Raw genomic sequence first — 17,577 nt, 5'->3', positions numbered from 1 at the left:
AATCCATATCCTGCATTGACCTGCAAATTGCAACCCAAGTTCAGTCCGCCTCTGTGTCTCATTGTAACCTCGCTCAGTAGTGCGTGACCATTGGATGGCGGGGGGAATATTCACCTGTGGATCAACCAGATAAAAGTCTGACTCATTTTATGGAGGAGGTAACCTTACCTCACCAACACACCATTCGAAATCCATGCCGCCGCACCAAAGTCAGAGTGCCTTTAGACTGTGAGCCAACCTTCCACAGGAGAAAGGTCAGTAGCAGCCTGACATGTCTGAGAGACAGCTTATGAGTCGAGTGTGGACTAATACCGAAACTTCATTGTGATTCCAGCCCAGTCCGGCATTCACGCAGGTACCAGCTCAGTGCCTGCTCGCTTGCGAACCCACAAACTCTTTCACCTGCTTGTTTTCGTACCTGCTCAGGTCGCTCGGTCACTCACCCGCCTGCCCCATCCCTCCAACCTTCACTGACTCACTAACTCATCCACCTTACTCTCCCCCCCACTCCAGATGGCTTTTATAGTCCTCCTGCTGAGAAAAAAAAGACGGCTGTTAGAAACTTTATTCCTATAAATGCAGAGCCATTACTCTGTTTTAATGTGCACGTCTGCACATCATACACTCGTGTTTGCCACGAGCCCATGGCGTCAGGGGAAGGGCAATAATGTCAGACAAATTGTGTAAGTAAATGGGCGCCGGGTCGTCCCAGAGACGAGCACATTGCCTCCCTGCATGCCAATAAGACAGTGAGGTAGCAGCGCACCGAAAAGCAATTTATTGAAATGCAAAAAAGAGGAGAGAAGGCTCAGAGCAAAGATGCTGACAGGACAAAAACCTGTCGCCATCCATCTCAGTTTGCCAAGTTTTCCGTCTACAAGTGAGCCTCTCACCCTCTCCCAGAGAGGAGAGGTGTTCCCTAGAAATAGAGCATGAACAGCTGGTGTGCCGGTGCAGCCGCAAGCTTTTCATGCCGGGGCCGAATGGGGAGGGTTCGGAGGTTTTGATGGACACCTTCGAGGTTGATAATAAAGGACGCTAATTGAAACTGGAGCTGAAACAAATTCAAAGTCATTCGTTCAGTGTAATCCTAATATTCATGCTCGTGTTTTTCATTCCGGCTAATCCGTGTCCTCTGACACCAAGGCCATCTTCTTTCCATTAGCACTGCTGTTGTTGTTTCTGCCAATCTCCTCCCTGCGAGATCGGCGGTGGCGCTCAGAAGACTGAATAAAAAAAGTTTAAATCACCGGCGTCTGCGAGCCTGTTTGCACTCTGCTGAGGTAGTATGTATCAATCACCTCACCAGTGTTGGGTGAATGTGATTTAAGCGTGAGCTTCTGTTTTGTCTCACTGAGTTTTATATCTCATTCACTTTACTGTTTCTTCCCTGCCTCCCTGTATTGTCTGGATGAATGTCTTTATCTCTGCCATGTGACTCATTTTTCGGGAGATATATAAGCCTGTTTCATGTGCTGGGGCCTGGCTGTGCCTCTGTGGTCTCCAGGGCTGTATAGGCCCTCCAGCAGGGCTGGGCCCGGCTGCTGCTCAACCCCTGGGCTAGCCCCTGGTCCACCTGGCTCTTCTGTGATCAGCGCCACTCCTCTACAGTTCCTCCTCCGCTCTCTTCCTCGATTTTCACGAGCCGGCGGAATAAGGCCAGGTTGCTCGTCCCGACAATGAAAGAAAAACCTAATTGACTCTTCTTCTCCTCTTCCTCGTCCCTCCGGCTTGTCTACAATGAGCCTTGAGGCTCTTTTTAGCCCGAAGCCATCCTTCTGTCAAGGGACATTATTCTCCTTTGGTCACAGCTTAAGAGGCTAGGTTTCTTCTAGGCAGGTGAAACTGGGCTGACAGTTGGAGAGAAAGCAGCTTTGATCTCCACTGTCTTCACATTGCAGAACCAAGATGACAGGCAAGGGAGCCTTAGGAGCACTTTATTCCACCAAAGGTGCTGGAGAGAAAACACTCAGGCTTGTAAAAACGCCTGCAAATCTTGGCTCTCACATTCACTGAAGCCCAAACAATACCTAAGCTGGCCCCTTGTGAGTCCCCTATAGTGTCTTCCTGAGACTCAGGGAGCCTCATTCCTCACTGGTGATGTGCCCTGTGTTAGAGGCTCCATATGGAGGTGGTGTTTTATCATACTCTCGCCTGCCCCCATTAAATATCTATTTTTACCTGAGCAGTCTGCTGTGGCCTTCGATGGTACACAAACACCTACGGTGAAGCGCCGCCTATAAGAAGCAACAGTAGAGGATGGGCTCCAGGTGTGGTCGATATCGCTTATAAAAAAGCGTTGCAAACATAAATTAAAGGTACATTTGTAGCCACCAGTAGTCCCGTTTCATTATAAATAATTTAGACAAAATGATAGTGCTGACATTATGCGTACAATATAATAGAGTATAATAGAACAGTCCCATTTTATAGTCTCTAAAAGTGCCACAGTGTTGACTCAGGGACTCAGGCACAGTTTCAATAAAGTATGGATGCTTAAAGCAGGTCGTGGTATTGAATTTGCATTACGTGGTGCAGGTGTTCAAGTTCACACAGCTGTGGACTGTCCACCTTCTCGGGGCCAACACACGTGCGACAGGGACATTTTAAACACGCATGACAAGAATACCAGAAGCTAATAAGTTGTGGGTCACGTAGCACAGGAAGCAAACTCTTCTGTAAATTTCAAAATAAGATACATATGTGCGTATTAGCCATATGATACATAATTTTTTAAAAATCGATCGGATTCGTGCAAAATGGTGGCAGCAGAATTTTACCACTCCGTGTGGCTGCTGACGGTGGCAAAATGTTACCAGTGCAGCTTTATCAAGACACAGCAAACATATAGAATGCAATAAAAAAATAAATAAATAATCCTTCATAAACTGGCAGCGTGCAGTTTAAATCTGCTGAAACGTGCAGAATTTTGTCTTGACTCTAAGCTTCCACGTTGGTAGTAAAATAAATGACAGAAAACGCAAAGATATACCGTATTTATAGTGTCATTTTATGTGCGCTGACAGGGTACGTACTTCAGCCCCAGCATCCAGTTTATGTTTACCAGTCAACTTACGGTGGGTGAAGTGGAAGGATGTAAACAGAGACGGGATCCCCGGTGAGCGAGTGGCATTTAGGTCTGTAATTAAGATCGTTTTGGTTTCGTTCTCTCCATCGTATCATGTCAGCTCGTTACAGACACACATTTTCCGCTATTATTTATGCCTGTCTCGACGCGCGCTACATATTCATGGCATCCGGGGAAAAAAATGCCGAGCGTGTGAAGTGAAGTTTTTTCGCTGTGTTTGGTGCGGCTCTCTTAAGTCTGAGTCTGCAGACTCCGGGTAATGTGACAGTGCAGCCCAGAGCACTCCATCCTTACCCTTGCACAGAGGGAATAGGGAAAAGGGGGGGAAGAGAGGATAGGTAAACAGAGCCATTAGAGACAAATCTATTTCTGAAGAAAACAAAATCACATCATCAAACAAGAGAAAAAGAAAAATATGATCCTGCAGCCCTTTGGGCCCTGGCGTAGCAATGATAGCCGACTATGGCATTTGTCTTTATCAGTCTGCCTTGAGGGAGGGAGAGCGTGGTGGGAAGGTGCGAGAGTAAAAAGAGAATGAGAGAGACGATGGAAAACAAAGAGCGCCGCGTCTTTTTTTTTTTTTTTTTTTTTCCTTTTACTCGTCACTAAGCTCCGGACACATTTGTTACTCTTCTGATTTAATGAGACGTTGGCGGCTTGTGGATGAGAATTCCTCTTTCATACATGTTCTGTGGTTTCTTTCGCCGCTGGTACGGAGCCGCTCTCAGATGGCCATTCTTTAAATATAACAGAGTGAAGGGCTCGGTGGACAGCGAGCCACAGCATCATCAGTCATGGCTAGCCTGGGGAGGCATGCGCAGCTTCATCAAAATGACAAGATTGACTTTCCAGATTTTATCCTTTCTCCGTGACATTTGGTTGTTTATCCTGCTTTGCGGTAGCAGTACAAGAGAGTCTTTGTGGACTGAGAGGCTTTCCTGAAATAGATATACATGATTCAACAGACTGTGGTGACCTTAAACAGATATTAAAAGGAATATATAAAACGTATAGCAACATCTGCCTGAGCAACCCTTGCCTCTATCGCACCGGAGGCAGTGATACGTTTTGATTTATTACCACCATTTAACCGAGGATAAATACAGATGTCACCATGCTAACATGCTGGCAACACAGCTGCTAACATGGTGATGTTATGCAGGTCGATGTCAGCCATTGTAGTGAGGCGTTTTAGCTTGTTAACATTCGCTAATTAGCTCCAAGCACGATGACGATGACGCTAGAAGAAAGGTGATCATGATTCGTCCTACATGTCAATCAAAATGTTCGATATGAACCTCATAGAGAAAAGTCAGGTGATCGCCAAAGTCATCAGGCCTCATCATCTGGGAAATTTCATGGCAATCCATCCAAGAATCGTTGAGAAATATCAGTCTGCAGCAAAGTGACCGTCAGTTGGACGGACTCTGGCGTCCCCGGAGCGGTGCCAAGCATGCACGTCTAAAAAACAACAGCAGAACGAAGGCTGAGCAGATATTTTAAACGACCTCCTCTCCATCATTGGCAGGCACGTGTCCCTCCTCCTCCCCTCTACGGCCCCCGCGTGGCCTTTCATTAACTCTGTTTCTTGGGACAATCAGGTACATCTGTTTCTCGGCGTCAGATGGACTGGATTTCCATCTGAGAATTCATCACCTCCACAAGGATGCCTCTATTTGCCCTCCATCTTGGCTGGGCTGTATTATAGCCTGTCTGCCTGTCTTCATAGCTGATGCCAAGTCCTTACAGATGCTTCATCATTTCCTCTTTCCAATGCCAGTAATTTTTCAGTCTTTTTTTTCTTTCCTTTTTTTTTTTCCTTCTCTCTCTGTGTGTGTATTATTATTATCTGCCCAGAGCGGGCACTCTCTGAAGGAGGCCTGTTTGTGCTACAGCCAGGCTCACAGCTATTTAGTGGCTCGGCTGTTTTCTTTTCTTCTCCCTCTGTTCAGTTTGAATACCCCAGGGAAATTTGGCTATGTCTCTGATATCTTTTCTTTGTCCTGCTGTCCTTTTATTTCTCCTCATCAGTTTGCAGTTTGCCAAGATACTGTCACTTATTTTGACGTCTAATTGTCTCCCACGTTTTTTTTTTCTTTTTTGCCTAGCTGTCCAAAAGATATCTGTAGATATCATTGTACTCGTCAAAAAAAAAAAAAAAAAATCAAGACTCCTTTTTTTTTATTTAGCGTTTTTTTTGGTGTCTGTGTCTGAAATATATCTCTGATTATTGTTTTCATTCCTGTTTAGAGTGATAATGATAATAATATCTCAGACGTGTTAGAGAATATTAAAGCGAACGCATCGGATCCTCAGACATCTGAGCAGTGCGTAGCAGAAGGCAGGGGGTGGGACAGCTAGTGCCAACATCCTCTATAAGCTGTGCCAATGCTGTTTCAGTGAAAAACGACAACACGGCCTTTTGCGACTGGTGAGCTATACGCCATCTGGACTCAATTGAAAGACTCGAGTGTCTTAATTGGACACTAGTAAAGAAGCTCCCGCTCCGTTCACACAAAGCGAGGGGGTTTCACGCCCGTTTGGTGTTTCCTTTGACAGTCCCCGCTGAAAGTCAAACCAGATTCGGCGATGATGCGACAGAAAAGCCGGCGATGATGGTTGGAGACGAGGATGATGATGATGATGATGATGATGATGATGGCAGTAATCATCATCTGTGTCATCATGTTGTGCTTTAGTAATTCTGCAGTCCAAGATAATTCAGTTTTTTACATTTTTTTCACTTGACGAGGACGAACTCTTAACAGCCGAATTGTCAAATGGTGAAATAATGGTGATGGATGCAGCGGTGACAGTTGTGCTTCTATTTTAGCACTGCAAGAGTGAATAATGAGGCTCTCTCTCTCTCTCTCTCCCTCTCCTCTCCCTCTGCCCTTTGCTTCAGGTCAGAACATCGCGTTCCCCCCGGTGGCTCTGTGGGTAACCATTGGCCTGGCCGTGTGTCTGCTGGTGCTGCTCATTGCCCTGGCTGCTGTCTGCCGCAGGAAGATCAAGGAGAGCTGCGAGGAGGCCAGGAGAGAAGGTAAGAGGGGGTGGAAGAGACGGGGAGGGGTGGAGGGAAAAAAAGAGGGAGAGAGGCGACTGTGAAATTCAACAGCAGTGTATGTTCTAACAAGAGGACAATTCATCGGTGATAACTCGCTGGAAAATCCATGTTTAATCCTCAAGGTCAGATAAAAGTATGTTTTGGGGGGGCTGTCTTGCCTTCATTAGGGGCAATATGAAAAGTTAATCTCAGAGCAGTGACAACTTTGGAGCTATACGCATGAAAGAAAGTAAAGTAATGGAATGATTTTCTGTTTTTTATTATTTTATTTTTTTTGTGCTGTGTTGGTCTGCTGCGTACACAGTTCAAGGGCTCGCTGAATAATGAATGCTAACCTATCATGCTCTCCGGCCCTTTCAACCCTTCTCAGGGCCTTCATTAAAATGCACAAGGCCTCCTTAAAGTCTTCACATAGTGAGCAAGTAGATGATATGCATAATTGCGACGTGTTGCCCCGGATCATGTGGGAGGCACGACGAGAGCGCGCGCGAGAGAGGGAGAGATAGAGCAGAAAGCAGTGATGAGATGTTAACTGCTCAAGGAACTTTGAGAATCCAGAGGGAGTTCTGCTTAATGCGTATAGGCAGGATCTCGGATGGTGGGACACATATCTTCGGCAAAGAGGAACATCATTACTCGGGTCCAGTAATTAGCGTTGCGGAATAGCTGAGGATCGCCGCAAGTGCAAAGAGAAAAAGTTTTGAAATGAGATAGATAGTGCAGAGCCACCAGCTCTGCTGTAATGAGATCCGCTCAGAGTGGAGGAGACATTTAAATAAAGGTCAGCCAGTGTCTGCACCAGGGCCCAGAGGTTTGAAAATAAATATGGAAGTGACACAGACTCGGAGGAGAGAGTAAATAGCTCCGTGGAACATGTGAAATCAAATGAAATGGAAAGACAGAAATATAATGCAGGTCCTCCCACGGGCGAAAGGCTGCGAGGGTTGCGGCGCCCTTTTTTCTTCAGTGGAGTGGACGAGGAGCTGCGTCGCCCCACCCGCAGCACTAAGACCAAAGGCAGGATTGATTACATGGTCATCCGCTGTCCTCCTTATTGAAATGTTAAGTCTCATTCTGTCCCCTGCCGGCAATGCTTCTGCAGTCTTTTGGTCCTCTTTTTTTTTTTTTTTTCCCGAGCACGAACCTGAAGAGTGGGAAAGCTGACTCTTATTCACATATCATGCCGACTCTTTTGCTCTTGATAGAATGATACTGTATGAATAAAGATGTGGAGGGGTTTTAAAATAGGGATTGCTATGCACATATCCCGAGCTGTGGGGAGGGCAGGAAGCAGAGAAGTGCAACCTAATTGTGGTTGTCTTATCTTTTAATGGCGTTCCCGGGAATGGCCAGATTGAAGTTGACTCTCTTTTTTTTTTTCTTTTTTTTTTCCACCGTGTCTGGGTAGCGAGGGGTGGAGGGGTCAGTGAGAAGTGGAGAAGTAAGTAAGTCATTTTTCTTCGCTGTCATAATGTATGTGGAGGAGCCGAATGTGTATCATAACGGAGCAGAGCAGGTTGTGGGATTGCAGTGAAAGCTCAATTCCAGGGCCGGCGTTGTATCCAGACACCAGCACGGCTCTGTTCCCTCTGATGTGTTTCTCCCTCGCTCATGTCCTTCCTTACATAATGACTGTGTGTATCTAATACGTGCTCGCGCTGACCTATCCAGGGCCACTGTTCCATTTCTCCCCAGCTTATTTTACATTTAGATAAGCATATGATTTAATCAGAGCTGCGCTTGGAGATGTAGGTGACGGGGGACGGATCTCCCATGTGTGACAGATGAAAGTCATAAGGGAAGCAGTGTTTCCCCCGAGGGGGTTTTTACCACGGGGATATTTCTCAGGGGTTAACCCTCAGGTTTACCATCGACCAAATGCAGCGATTTAACAATTGTGTGCACGAGGTTCACATGAAATAACCAGACGTGTACATGTTTTGGTCTCCAGTCTCCAGTCTATGAAACCCTTGTGAAAAAAAAACAACAAATGTTTTTAAAATCCCTGGTCAAAATGTTGGCAGGAGGAAGCTGTTCCCTCTTGTGAAATGAGCAAAATTGTTTCATTTTTGTCATCAAGAGTTGATATTCAAAGACAGAGAAAAATGAATTACAGCCCACGCAGGACAAACAATTCTGTCATTAAGCCTTATGTCCCAATATGCACAAAGGATTTAAAAACAAGAAGGCCCTGCCGTTCCTACGGTGCAAGAATGAATTAATTAGTCTAATCAGTGTATTTATAGAACTATAGGTTTACCAACTGGGGCCGTTTGCCTTTGCTTACATTGGGAACGCTCACCGCAGTGCTAGAAGAGATTCAGTGGCAGTGCTGCGCCACATCTGTGGAGGGAGAACACAGAGGCAGAGGGGAGGATGATGACGAACAGTAGCACTCTTCTGGCTTCACTGACCGGTCGTTCCTGTCCCCCGACTCGCCCGTCTTTTATGTGGTTTGTCCAGCTTAGCTAAGCCACAGCCACTCTGCTTCCCCCCGCACACATGTGGGATGCAGCCAGTCTTTTATTGTAACACTCTCAAAGTACATAGAAAGCGGTTCTCACTCCCTGCCCCTGTGGATGCCCTCGCCTTCACCCTGACTTTAAGGAGCCTTTAAATGAGCCTCACTCTCCCATCAAAGCCCTTCCTCCCCCCCCCTTCGAGGTATTCCCACTGCTGCCACAATCATGAGACTGTTAGTCAATTTGAAGGTGGTGAATAAAGTGGTGCACACACGGTGGATGATACACAACAGCAATTCTGTGAAGGAATGGTGAATGTTGCATTTTTTTTCAAGGTGTACACATTATTAACAGGTTATCTGAAAGGCTCAGACTTTCGGTTCAAGGGTGGCAATTAAAAATACCATCCTGGCACCAGAAAGTGGAAGGAAAAAAAATCGGCTAAAATCTGAAGATATTTCACCAAAGTCACATCCTGGACTAATCACTGTTAATGTGTTGTGATAAAAGGTGGGCACATCCTGTGAATACTGTGGTAATGTGGGATTTTAGATAACCTGATGACAAAACTCAAAGCCTGTACGTGCAGCCTGTATATGCATTAGTCCAGGTGCGGGTGGACTAATGCATATACAGGCTGCTGGAATCCGGGAATCTCAGCATGTTCCGCTGCTGCAATAATAAGAACTTCTGCTTAATTTCCCCAGAGGGTTACAGCATCTGCTGTCAAATTCAAAGAATATAAACAAATGAATTGTGTTGTCCGGACACCTAATTATCAGTTTCGATCTGGTGTACCAGACGTCGAACAGCGGATCTCTGACCCGATCACAGTGAAAATGCTGTCACAGAATGAATCTCAGTCGCCTGGATGCTCTGTGTCAGGCCTATTTTTAGCATGTGTGTGTGCGCGCACACGCATGCCACGTGTGTATGTAAGTGTGACGGCCGTCACTGACGTGCCTCCCCGACTGTTTACAGGGAGGGGTTTTCAGAGGAGCCAGCAGTGGAATCCTAATGTGATTACCGTCTTTGTGAAAGGGCTGGATAAGAGGTTAAGGGGTGGCTACGGCTCTGCGCGTGTGTGCGTATGATATGGCATTGTGAGGAGCTTCATCGTCATATGCCTCCGTGCCGCCGCGGCTCGTCCTTTGAGCTGTGGAGGGATCGGCTCACCATAGGCTTTTGATGAAGTGACTACATTGTGTGTCTGCCTTTTGTACTGTGGCGCCCACTGATAATGACTCCTCTGTCTTCCCTACAGCTGAAGAGGCCAAGATGCTGGAAGAAGAGGAGTCAAAGACAGGTCAGCCAACCCACACCTGGTCAAACCTCGGCCTCTACATGCATCAGGGAGCTGCTGTCTGTTTTTAGCTGGCGCTGCAGCTGCGCCATCGCTTGTGGCAAATGCTGGTCAGGAAGCAGCAGCAGCAGACAAAATTCCCTATAATAAAATGTCACATCATTTAGCTGCAACGTATACTGAAATATTTAAATGTGTTAAATCTCTTGCATTCAGCCGCATGAGCTGTGTTATCGCGCACAGCTGCAAACACTGTCAAAAACAGGCAACAGTGCATTTTATCCAACAAAGACAACCAGAAAAAAGAATCAGCGTCTGCGAGTGGTGCAATTAACTCTTTGCATATGCAAAATATCAATGAAACCTCATCTGGAAATCGTATTGCAACACATATGTTATTGACTGTGTGCAAAGACGTCACAAAAATATCAAACAACACTGTGTTCTTTAAAAAGAAGTCCAGGTTGCAGAGGCTCAACCGAACAAGTAGCTGAATGTTAAGTTTGTTTACTGAAGTGTGAGTGAAGGCTGATGAAGCATGAGTGCACGTGAGAAATGAGACCAGCTCCAGGCAGCGAATCCATTCAACACAGCAACCCAGTGGCATAACTCTTCCACTGTGTGCGTGTCTGTGAAGGTTTGAGGCAAAGAAAGAGAGAGCGCGGGGAGATGAGCACACTAATTTAGTGATGCCAACAAGCTGTTTTACATTATACGTTCCCCCCAAAGCTACGACTATAACAGTGAAATCTATCTCATCTATAAATTTAATGGTAACAAGTTCCACAAGTTCCAAGTTGCACGAAATGCCAACAATAGCGCCGCCTGGTCCTGCACTCAAATGATCCTGTTTACCGAGCCAAATTGATGTCGCACTGAATCCTGGCTGAAATGTGTTATGCATATTGTTACCGCTCGGGATGAGTTGCTCTGAATTCTTATGATGAATAATCCAGTGAAATGGACAGACATCACCTGCGACAGTCCTCGCATCGCTCACTGCAATACAGAGTTTGGCAAGACACTATTCTTTCAGATCTAATTAGTTTAAATCACTCAACAAAGGCAATGCCCAGAAGGAGTCGTATTCCACATTTAGAAATTCTGCCCTTCGGTGAAGAGACATTTAACAACTGTTCAAAGCCCAGCTTTTAAACAAAGAAAATAGAGATTAACAAGACTAAGAGTCTACAGCCACGCTGGCGGCTCTGAGGAGCTGTGTAAGGTAGAATGATGCTTTAAGCTATATGTTAATGTCAGCATGCTAACGTGCTCACAGCAATGCTGGCATGATGATGTTAACAGGAGCGTCTGTAATGTTTCATGGGAGAGATTGAATAGCTTTGTGTTTCGCTTTAGGCCGAATGCCATCACCAACATGCTAGCTACCTCGCAACGGCAAAGCTAATATCTTAATGTTTAGCATCTTTGCTTTGCTATTTCCTTTGGGCTGGGTGCTAAGATGCTTACAATGATAATGCTAAAGTTAATGTTAAGCATGCCCACCAATTTAGTTTGATGTGTTAGCATGTTTATATTTACTGATTAAAATTAATTTAAAATTAGTTATAGGTTTTACTCACTAATCATCTTTTGCTTTCTTAAGTCAATGTTTCTAAAGTTAATTCGATTTGGATCTTACCTTTGACAAACACATTAAAACAGTTGTCCAGTCCTGCTACCTCCAACTCAGAACCCTCACCAAAATCAAACCTTTCTCATTCTGATCTGGAAAAAGTAATTCATGCATTCATTTTCTCCAGACTAGACTACTGTAACTCCCTCCTCTCCGGCATAAATCAAAAGTCGCTTTCCCGCCTCCAACTGGTCCAGAACGCAGCAGCTAGGCTTCTCACAGGTTTTAACAGACGACATCACATCACCCCAGTTTTAGCTTCTCTGCATTGGCTCCCTGTTCGTTTTAGAATTGATTTTAAGATTTTACTGATCACTTTTAAAGCTCGTCTTGGCCTGGCTCCAAGCTATATAACAGAATTGTTGACCCCATATGAGCCAGTTCGCAGCCTTAGATCCTCAGGTGGGGGCCTCTTGGCAGTTCCAGAGTCGAGGCTCAAATCTAAACGGGACCAAGCTTTTTCTGTCATTGCCCCTCGGCTTTGGAACGACCTACCTGAGGAGATAAGGCTTACAGAATCAGTATCTTCTTTTAAATCACTTCTTAAAACTCATTTTTATAGACTTGCCTTTTTGTGATGTTGTCTCCTTTTTACTTTTTAATTTTTAACTTTTGAGTTTAATTTTATCATTTATCATTTTTCATCTTCCCAATGTTCCTGCACTTTACTCCCATTATGTTTAATGGTCTAAAATTCCTTATCTGTTTCTATTGTTCTTATATGAAATCTCTTTAATACATTTAATTAAGTATTAACTATTTCTATTCCATTCGTTTGCTCTACATTCTCAATTGCAATTTTAATTGTGTTCCTTTTATTTGTTCTGCTTTGTTTGTCAAAGCACTTTGTAAACTCTGTTTTTAAAAGTGCTATATAAATAAAGTTATTATTATTAATAATAATAATTGCAGTGGAGCAGGACAAAACCTTAGTTATGTGCTTCTTTTCATGTGATGAGAGTGATGTGAAATTATGCTTAGCATGACCTTATGAGCCCAGAATTAATTTCACCATTAGCAAGCAGAGCCAGCGTCTTCTGCCTGGCCAGCCTCAGCGACTACTGCTCACAGCAGTGAGGGCAGTTCTGAGCAGTTCTCCCTCAAGCGTTAATGTCATTAGAGTTATTCATTTGACTCCTTCTTTAGTCTGATTGAATTATTTAGCCTTTCTGTGAACGGCAAAGTTAATACCATGTGATTTTAATAAGCTGAGAGGTGAAGGAGAGTCTCTGAGTGTAGGGGGACAATGACTTTTATTCTCTAATGCCTTTCTCATGAATGTTTCAGAGAGATCTTGCAGCAAGGAACGGGGTCAGCCATCCCACAACCAGTGAGACTTGGTAGTTTAGCTTTAGCTAAAGGGGCAGGGCGAGGGGAGAAGGGAACTGGGAGAGCGCGGGATGGCTGTATTCCAGAGACGAGACGGCAACTCACAGCCGCCCTTTGCTCTCGCCGCCTCTCGTCATCGTCCATGCACCTGGTTGATCCAGGTGGATGTTGTGGGCGGCGAGCTGGTGAAGTCAAGCTAATGGCTCTGCCTTATGAGATCACTCTGTAAGCACTCCAGACAGGCAGCTTTGTTTTGCCATCTGGCTCCAATTGCGCTGACAAAGGCAGAGGTTCCTGCATGAGACAAAGGAGCTGAAATGAGCCCCACTTTAATAAACCCAGGATGATGGGGAGCCACGTTTGTGTGTTATCTTAATGAGCTGTCCAAAGGAAAGTGCGCCTCCCCTTTCAAAGCCAGCCTGATTTGAACAATAACCAGTGATAACTAGGGACCTGGGCTCATTCATTTGCAATGGGGTAGGATCCCTTTTGTTGCCTTTACAGCAGCCGCAAATAATGTTTAACAAACACTGGAGCTCCGATTCTGGACTTATTTGCAGCTGCTTAAGCCAACAGCAACCCCTTTTCGCACACTGGTACACATGCACACACATGCGAAGGGACACCCACAGTACACACAGGAGGAAACACTGTTATGCTACTAATCTACGTCCACATGCGGAGATGCGGAGTGTGTACAGTCGTCGCCGGCTTCATCCCTCGCCTCCCCACCTCCTCCCTGAAATGTGTTCAGTAATCTGAGCATGATGTGCTGTTTAGAGGGGGCTGCAGTCACGCAAGTGCAGCTCCTCCTGTCAGAAGCTGGCTTTAGTTTGTGTGCACTAGCCCCTGTCTCCCTAAATCCTGGACTCCGAGGAGGCAGGCCTTAGCAACAAGGCCCCTGGAAGAGAGTGTTAGTCAGTGACCCAGTTCTTTCATAGACAAAGAATTGTCGGAAAGAACGATTTGACACGCCCTCTGAAAAGGAGGCTCCATGTGAAAAACGGTTTTATTAACCCTTCTTAAATGAGGCGAGGTCCCTTGAAGGTGGAAGGTTAGGGAATATCAGGCCCTGTAAAGCTGATGGCAGAAGGAAGCCCCAACCTTCACCGTCGCCTTGACTCCTTCACGCCAAGGCCACCACTGAAAGATGGATGACAGTTGCTAAAATCATATTAGGGCCTCGAGCCCAGTAGCTCATCAGCCTAAATGTGTTAATTTCAAGAAGCTAGCTAGCTGAGGCTGTGTAAAGGTGACTCCCGAGCAGACAGACAGAAACAAGGACAGCTGTACCAGAGTCAAAGTCACCTCCGTGCTTTTTATATCCCCCCTCTGTCCTGTCTATTGAGTTATTCTCATAGCAATGAAAATTCAGCACATCCATGCACACAATATTCACCCTTTGTCTCGTACTGGAACCATAGTGTAGCATGAGAGTATAGTGAAGGCAGGTATAGCTAGACGTTCCTTTGATGTACATATATTTTTTATTGCCTCTTGGATTATAATCTATAGTTAGTTAGTTAGGAAATTGTTTTTACATTTAACCATAAAACCTGCAATGTATGGAATTAGATAAGTAACAAACTAGAAAATGCTCTTATAAATTACGTTATGTAAAATCAATCTTTACTGATCGACTTTATTGGACCCCTGTGGCGATTTTCACAACTCAAGGAGGGATGTTGTTTTGCACGTCCCGTAGTTTGTCGCATATGGCACTACGACACTGATCGACATTTGGTGGCAGTAATGGGCACATAAACGGAGTAAGGCGTCTCAAAGGCAGGGAAGAAAAAGACTGCTAACAAGCAAACATGGATGTAAACAATACACTATATAAAAATGGGTTTTTTTAAATTGACTTGCGAATAGTTTACGAGAAAGGAAATTCTGTTGACATGTTTAAAGTCCCCAGGAATGGTGCCTGGTTTTTAAGCCATTTAGCATCACAGCCCATGTAAAGTTGCTTGTTTCACTTTCTATATTTCATTTAGAAAGACCAGAAAAGCTGCATGATGAAGTAAGCTGAGGGCCAAACTGGAAGTTAGCCGCTCAGCCAGCAGAAGTCTTTAGTGCCCACTACAGGTGGTGTGATGTGGAAGCGACGTGAAATATCTGGGCAATTTTACACGCAGGATGTTGGACTTGTTCGGCTTCATACTGAGAAGCTTTCAAAAGAAGGGACAAAGCTCCGCCTCCAACGCTGTATCCAGATTACTCTTAATGGATTCATGGGATGCACACAGCCTGTTTTGGTCCACAGGGCACCTTTAAGCTAGTTTGGTTTTCTTTTTACGGTAATTGTCATAAATTTACAAGCCCAATCCATGCCACCAAGTATAGAGGCTGCAGGTGGTTGAGCTATAATGGCGTACTGAAAAAAAACATGGAACAGACGGCATAACCAGACCAAGGCTCATTAAAAAAGTTGCATGCCTAATTCTTGAAGCGTAACCCAGTTTGACAGACCTGCAGGTCAAGAACATACCATTCCTCGTTGCTGCAGTTTCAAATTGAGAGGGCCTTAGAAAGCAGCCCCAGGCAGCCCTGCTTGACATGTCCTCTGGCACCACACACTCATCCACCGGGCTCTCCCAGCGGTCACACATTACTGACTAAATATATGTAAATAGAACATTCATGTTGCCTTCATTATTAGATGTGGGTCACTGGATAACTTCAAGAGCGCTAATTAAAAGAGCTCCCCTCACACTATTGCTTAGTAGTTGCACACGCATTATTCAAACACTGCACTCATGTTCCTTGCTGGTTCAGCACCATAGAGTAAGCTGCATGTTTACTGCTGTGTTTTTCTCCAAGGGGGAGAGATGCTGTTGTGGTGCTGAAGGCCAAGTAACACTGGTTGGATAATAATGGTGGGATTATAAACCTCCTGTCACATAAATCATAGAGTTACACACTGAAATCTCAAACTATTAACACATAGACGTTTCCTGTGCTCCCCCTCGTCATTTCTTTATATTTCATACCATTAATATCATAAAAGTGTCTGATTATAAAACGAGACTGCCGGTTGGTGAGAAAACTTTTCTCTTCCCTCTTTTCTCATCTGGAGTTTTGGGATGAAACTCATCAAGGATGTGCTGCACACCGAGCTACTTCTGCAACCTCTCAGAGGTTATCTGATGCTCCGTGAGGAAAAGGCCACCTGATCATTGTCGGAAGAGATAGAGGAAAAATAGCAGCTCCCTAAATCATTTGGAATAATGAGCGTTGTCACAGTTAATAAAAGCGGTCAAACCACTCATGGCCGCGCATCACAACAAGCGGCCGGGGCAACAGGCGAACCAGCCTGCTTTGCATATTAGAGAAGAGTATCAGTGTGGAGCGTGACTTCGTGAGAGGAAAGGGTGCTTTAGGAGTGAAGGCAATCCTTTTCCTGGGATGAATCCCCCTGTACAGACGCCATTTACATCCTCTTGCCTCCCCCTTCCCCTCCGTTCCCCCTTCTGTCATGTAATCTACGCTCCTCCGACAGCACAGCCAAGGCCCAGTGGGAGAGTGCCTATCCATCTCACTACCCCAATCTGCCTCCCCTGTTTGGTTCCACATGAGCACTCGGCTGCTGTGACTAATTAAATAAAGCGCTGTGCCCTCTGCTTCCTGTTAGCCATGGCAAGGTTGGTGCACAGAGATGGAGCAAAGGAGGAGGAGGAGGAGCAGGAGGGGGTGATGAAGGAGGAGGGATGGAATAACATCTACCAAGCCTGTAATGATGCTAAGGCCATGACACAATAGACATGAAAGTGACACTGACGCGGACACGATCGCTTCGCAGTAGTTGTGTTGTGCACAGACCTGTAATTGACACAATATGTTGATCTCAATCTCAAGTTTCCTTTTTGTCTGCTCTCTTTTCTCCACAGCCATGACGCTGCTGAAAAGCTAAGGCCAAGAGAATAAAGGTGAGTGTGCATCTTTATGTGATGCTCAGGTGTCAGTTTTTTTTTCCCCTCCTTATCACAACCGCCTGGTATTCTCAGCAGTAATTCTCTGGAGGACACGGCATCTCTGGAGGCTATGGGTAAGTGCTGCTGTAATGAGGCTAGGCTGCATTAATTCAGCAGACAGTCGGGAATATGAGAAGTCTTGACATTTTGATTTCAGGAATCACAGGGCCATTCGCTGATATGACAAATCTATTTCGCCTTATCTGGCACGCAAACATAAACTTCCCTGACCTGCTTCAAAGCTCCCTGGAAGAGTCTGATTAACGGTAAACATTTAAGTTGCCCGTCTTGCAGCCTGTCTTTCGGTCGTCTTTTTGTCTGAAACTGTGCATGTTTACCTGTGAGGTGATCAGTCTTTCAACCTCAGATCTTGAAAAGCTGCAGGAGAACATATTAAACCCAACAATAAGAGCAATGGTAGCTTCCTTTTGCTACATGTAAGAAATATGACACTGTTTTTATGTGGATGTTTGGTCCATCTTGAATATTGCCTGTATTAATAAGAAAAAAAAACCTTTCAGTTCTACCTAGTACTGGAGGAGAGTAACCACCACACTTAAGAATTACAGTATTTATTGTAACTTTGAGACCAGCAAAATAGTTAGCCTTTTTTTTCTTGTTGACAGTGTCACCAGTGTTACTTGCTAAGATATCGGTCCCAGTGTTAGTTTTACTCTTTTGTCGACAAGACTTGCAGCCACGACCAGGGCCAGCTCTA

General features: G+C 45.1%; 1 protein-coding gene across 2 annotated transcripts in view; it reads left to right on the top strand.

Annotated features, from left to right (window-relative positions):
• The window catches only part of cd276 (CD276 molecule), a 73,851-nt gene that overhangs the window by 43,933 nt on the left and 12,341 nt on the right, over positions 1-17,577 (top strand). For both annotated transcript variants that reach the window (XM_030415083.1, XM_030415082.1), the window contains exons 5-7: positions 5,994-6,131; positions 9,882-9,923; positions 16,776-16,814. In XM_030415083.1, the coding sequence (XP_030270943.1) occupies positions 5,994-6,131; positions 9,882-9,923; positions 16,776-16,798 (203 nt within the window). In that variant the 3' untranslated portion in view covers positions 16,799-16,814. The remainder of the gene's footprint in view (positions 1-5,993; positions 6,132-9,881; positions 9,924-16,775; positions 16,815-17,577) is intronic.

This window comes from Sparus aurata, chromosome 4, assembly GCF_900880675.1.
Source record: "Sparus aurata chromosome 4, fSpaAur1.1, whole genome shotgun sequence".
In the NCBI taxonomy this organism is placed as follows: domain Eukaryota; kingdom Metazoa; phylum Chordata; class Actinopteri; order Spariformes; family Sparidae; genus Sparus; species Sparus aurata.
Note: the sequence above shows the minus strand (reverse complement) of the source record. Positions and strands in the feature narration are given on the sequence as shown.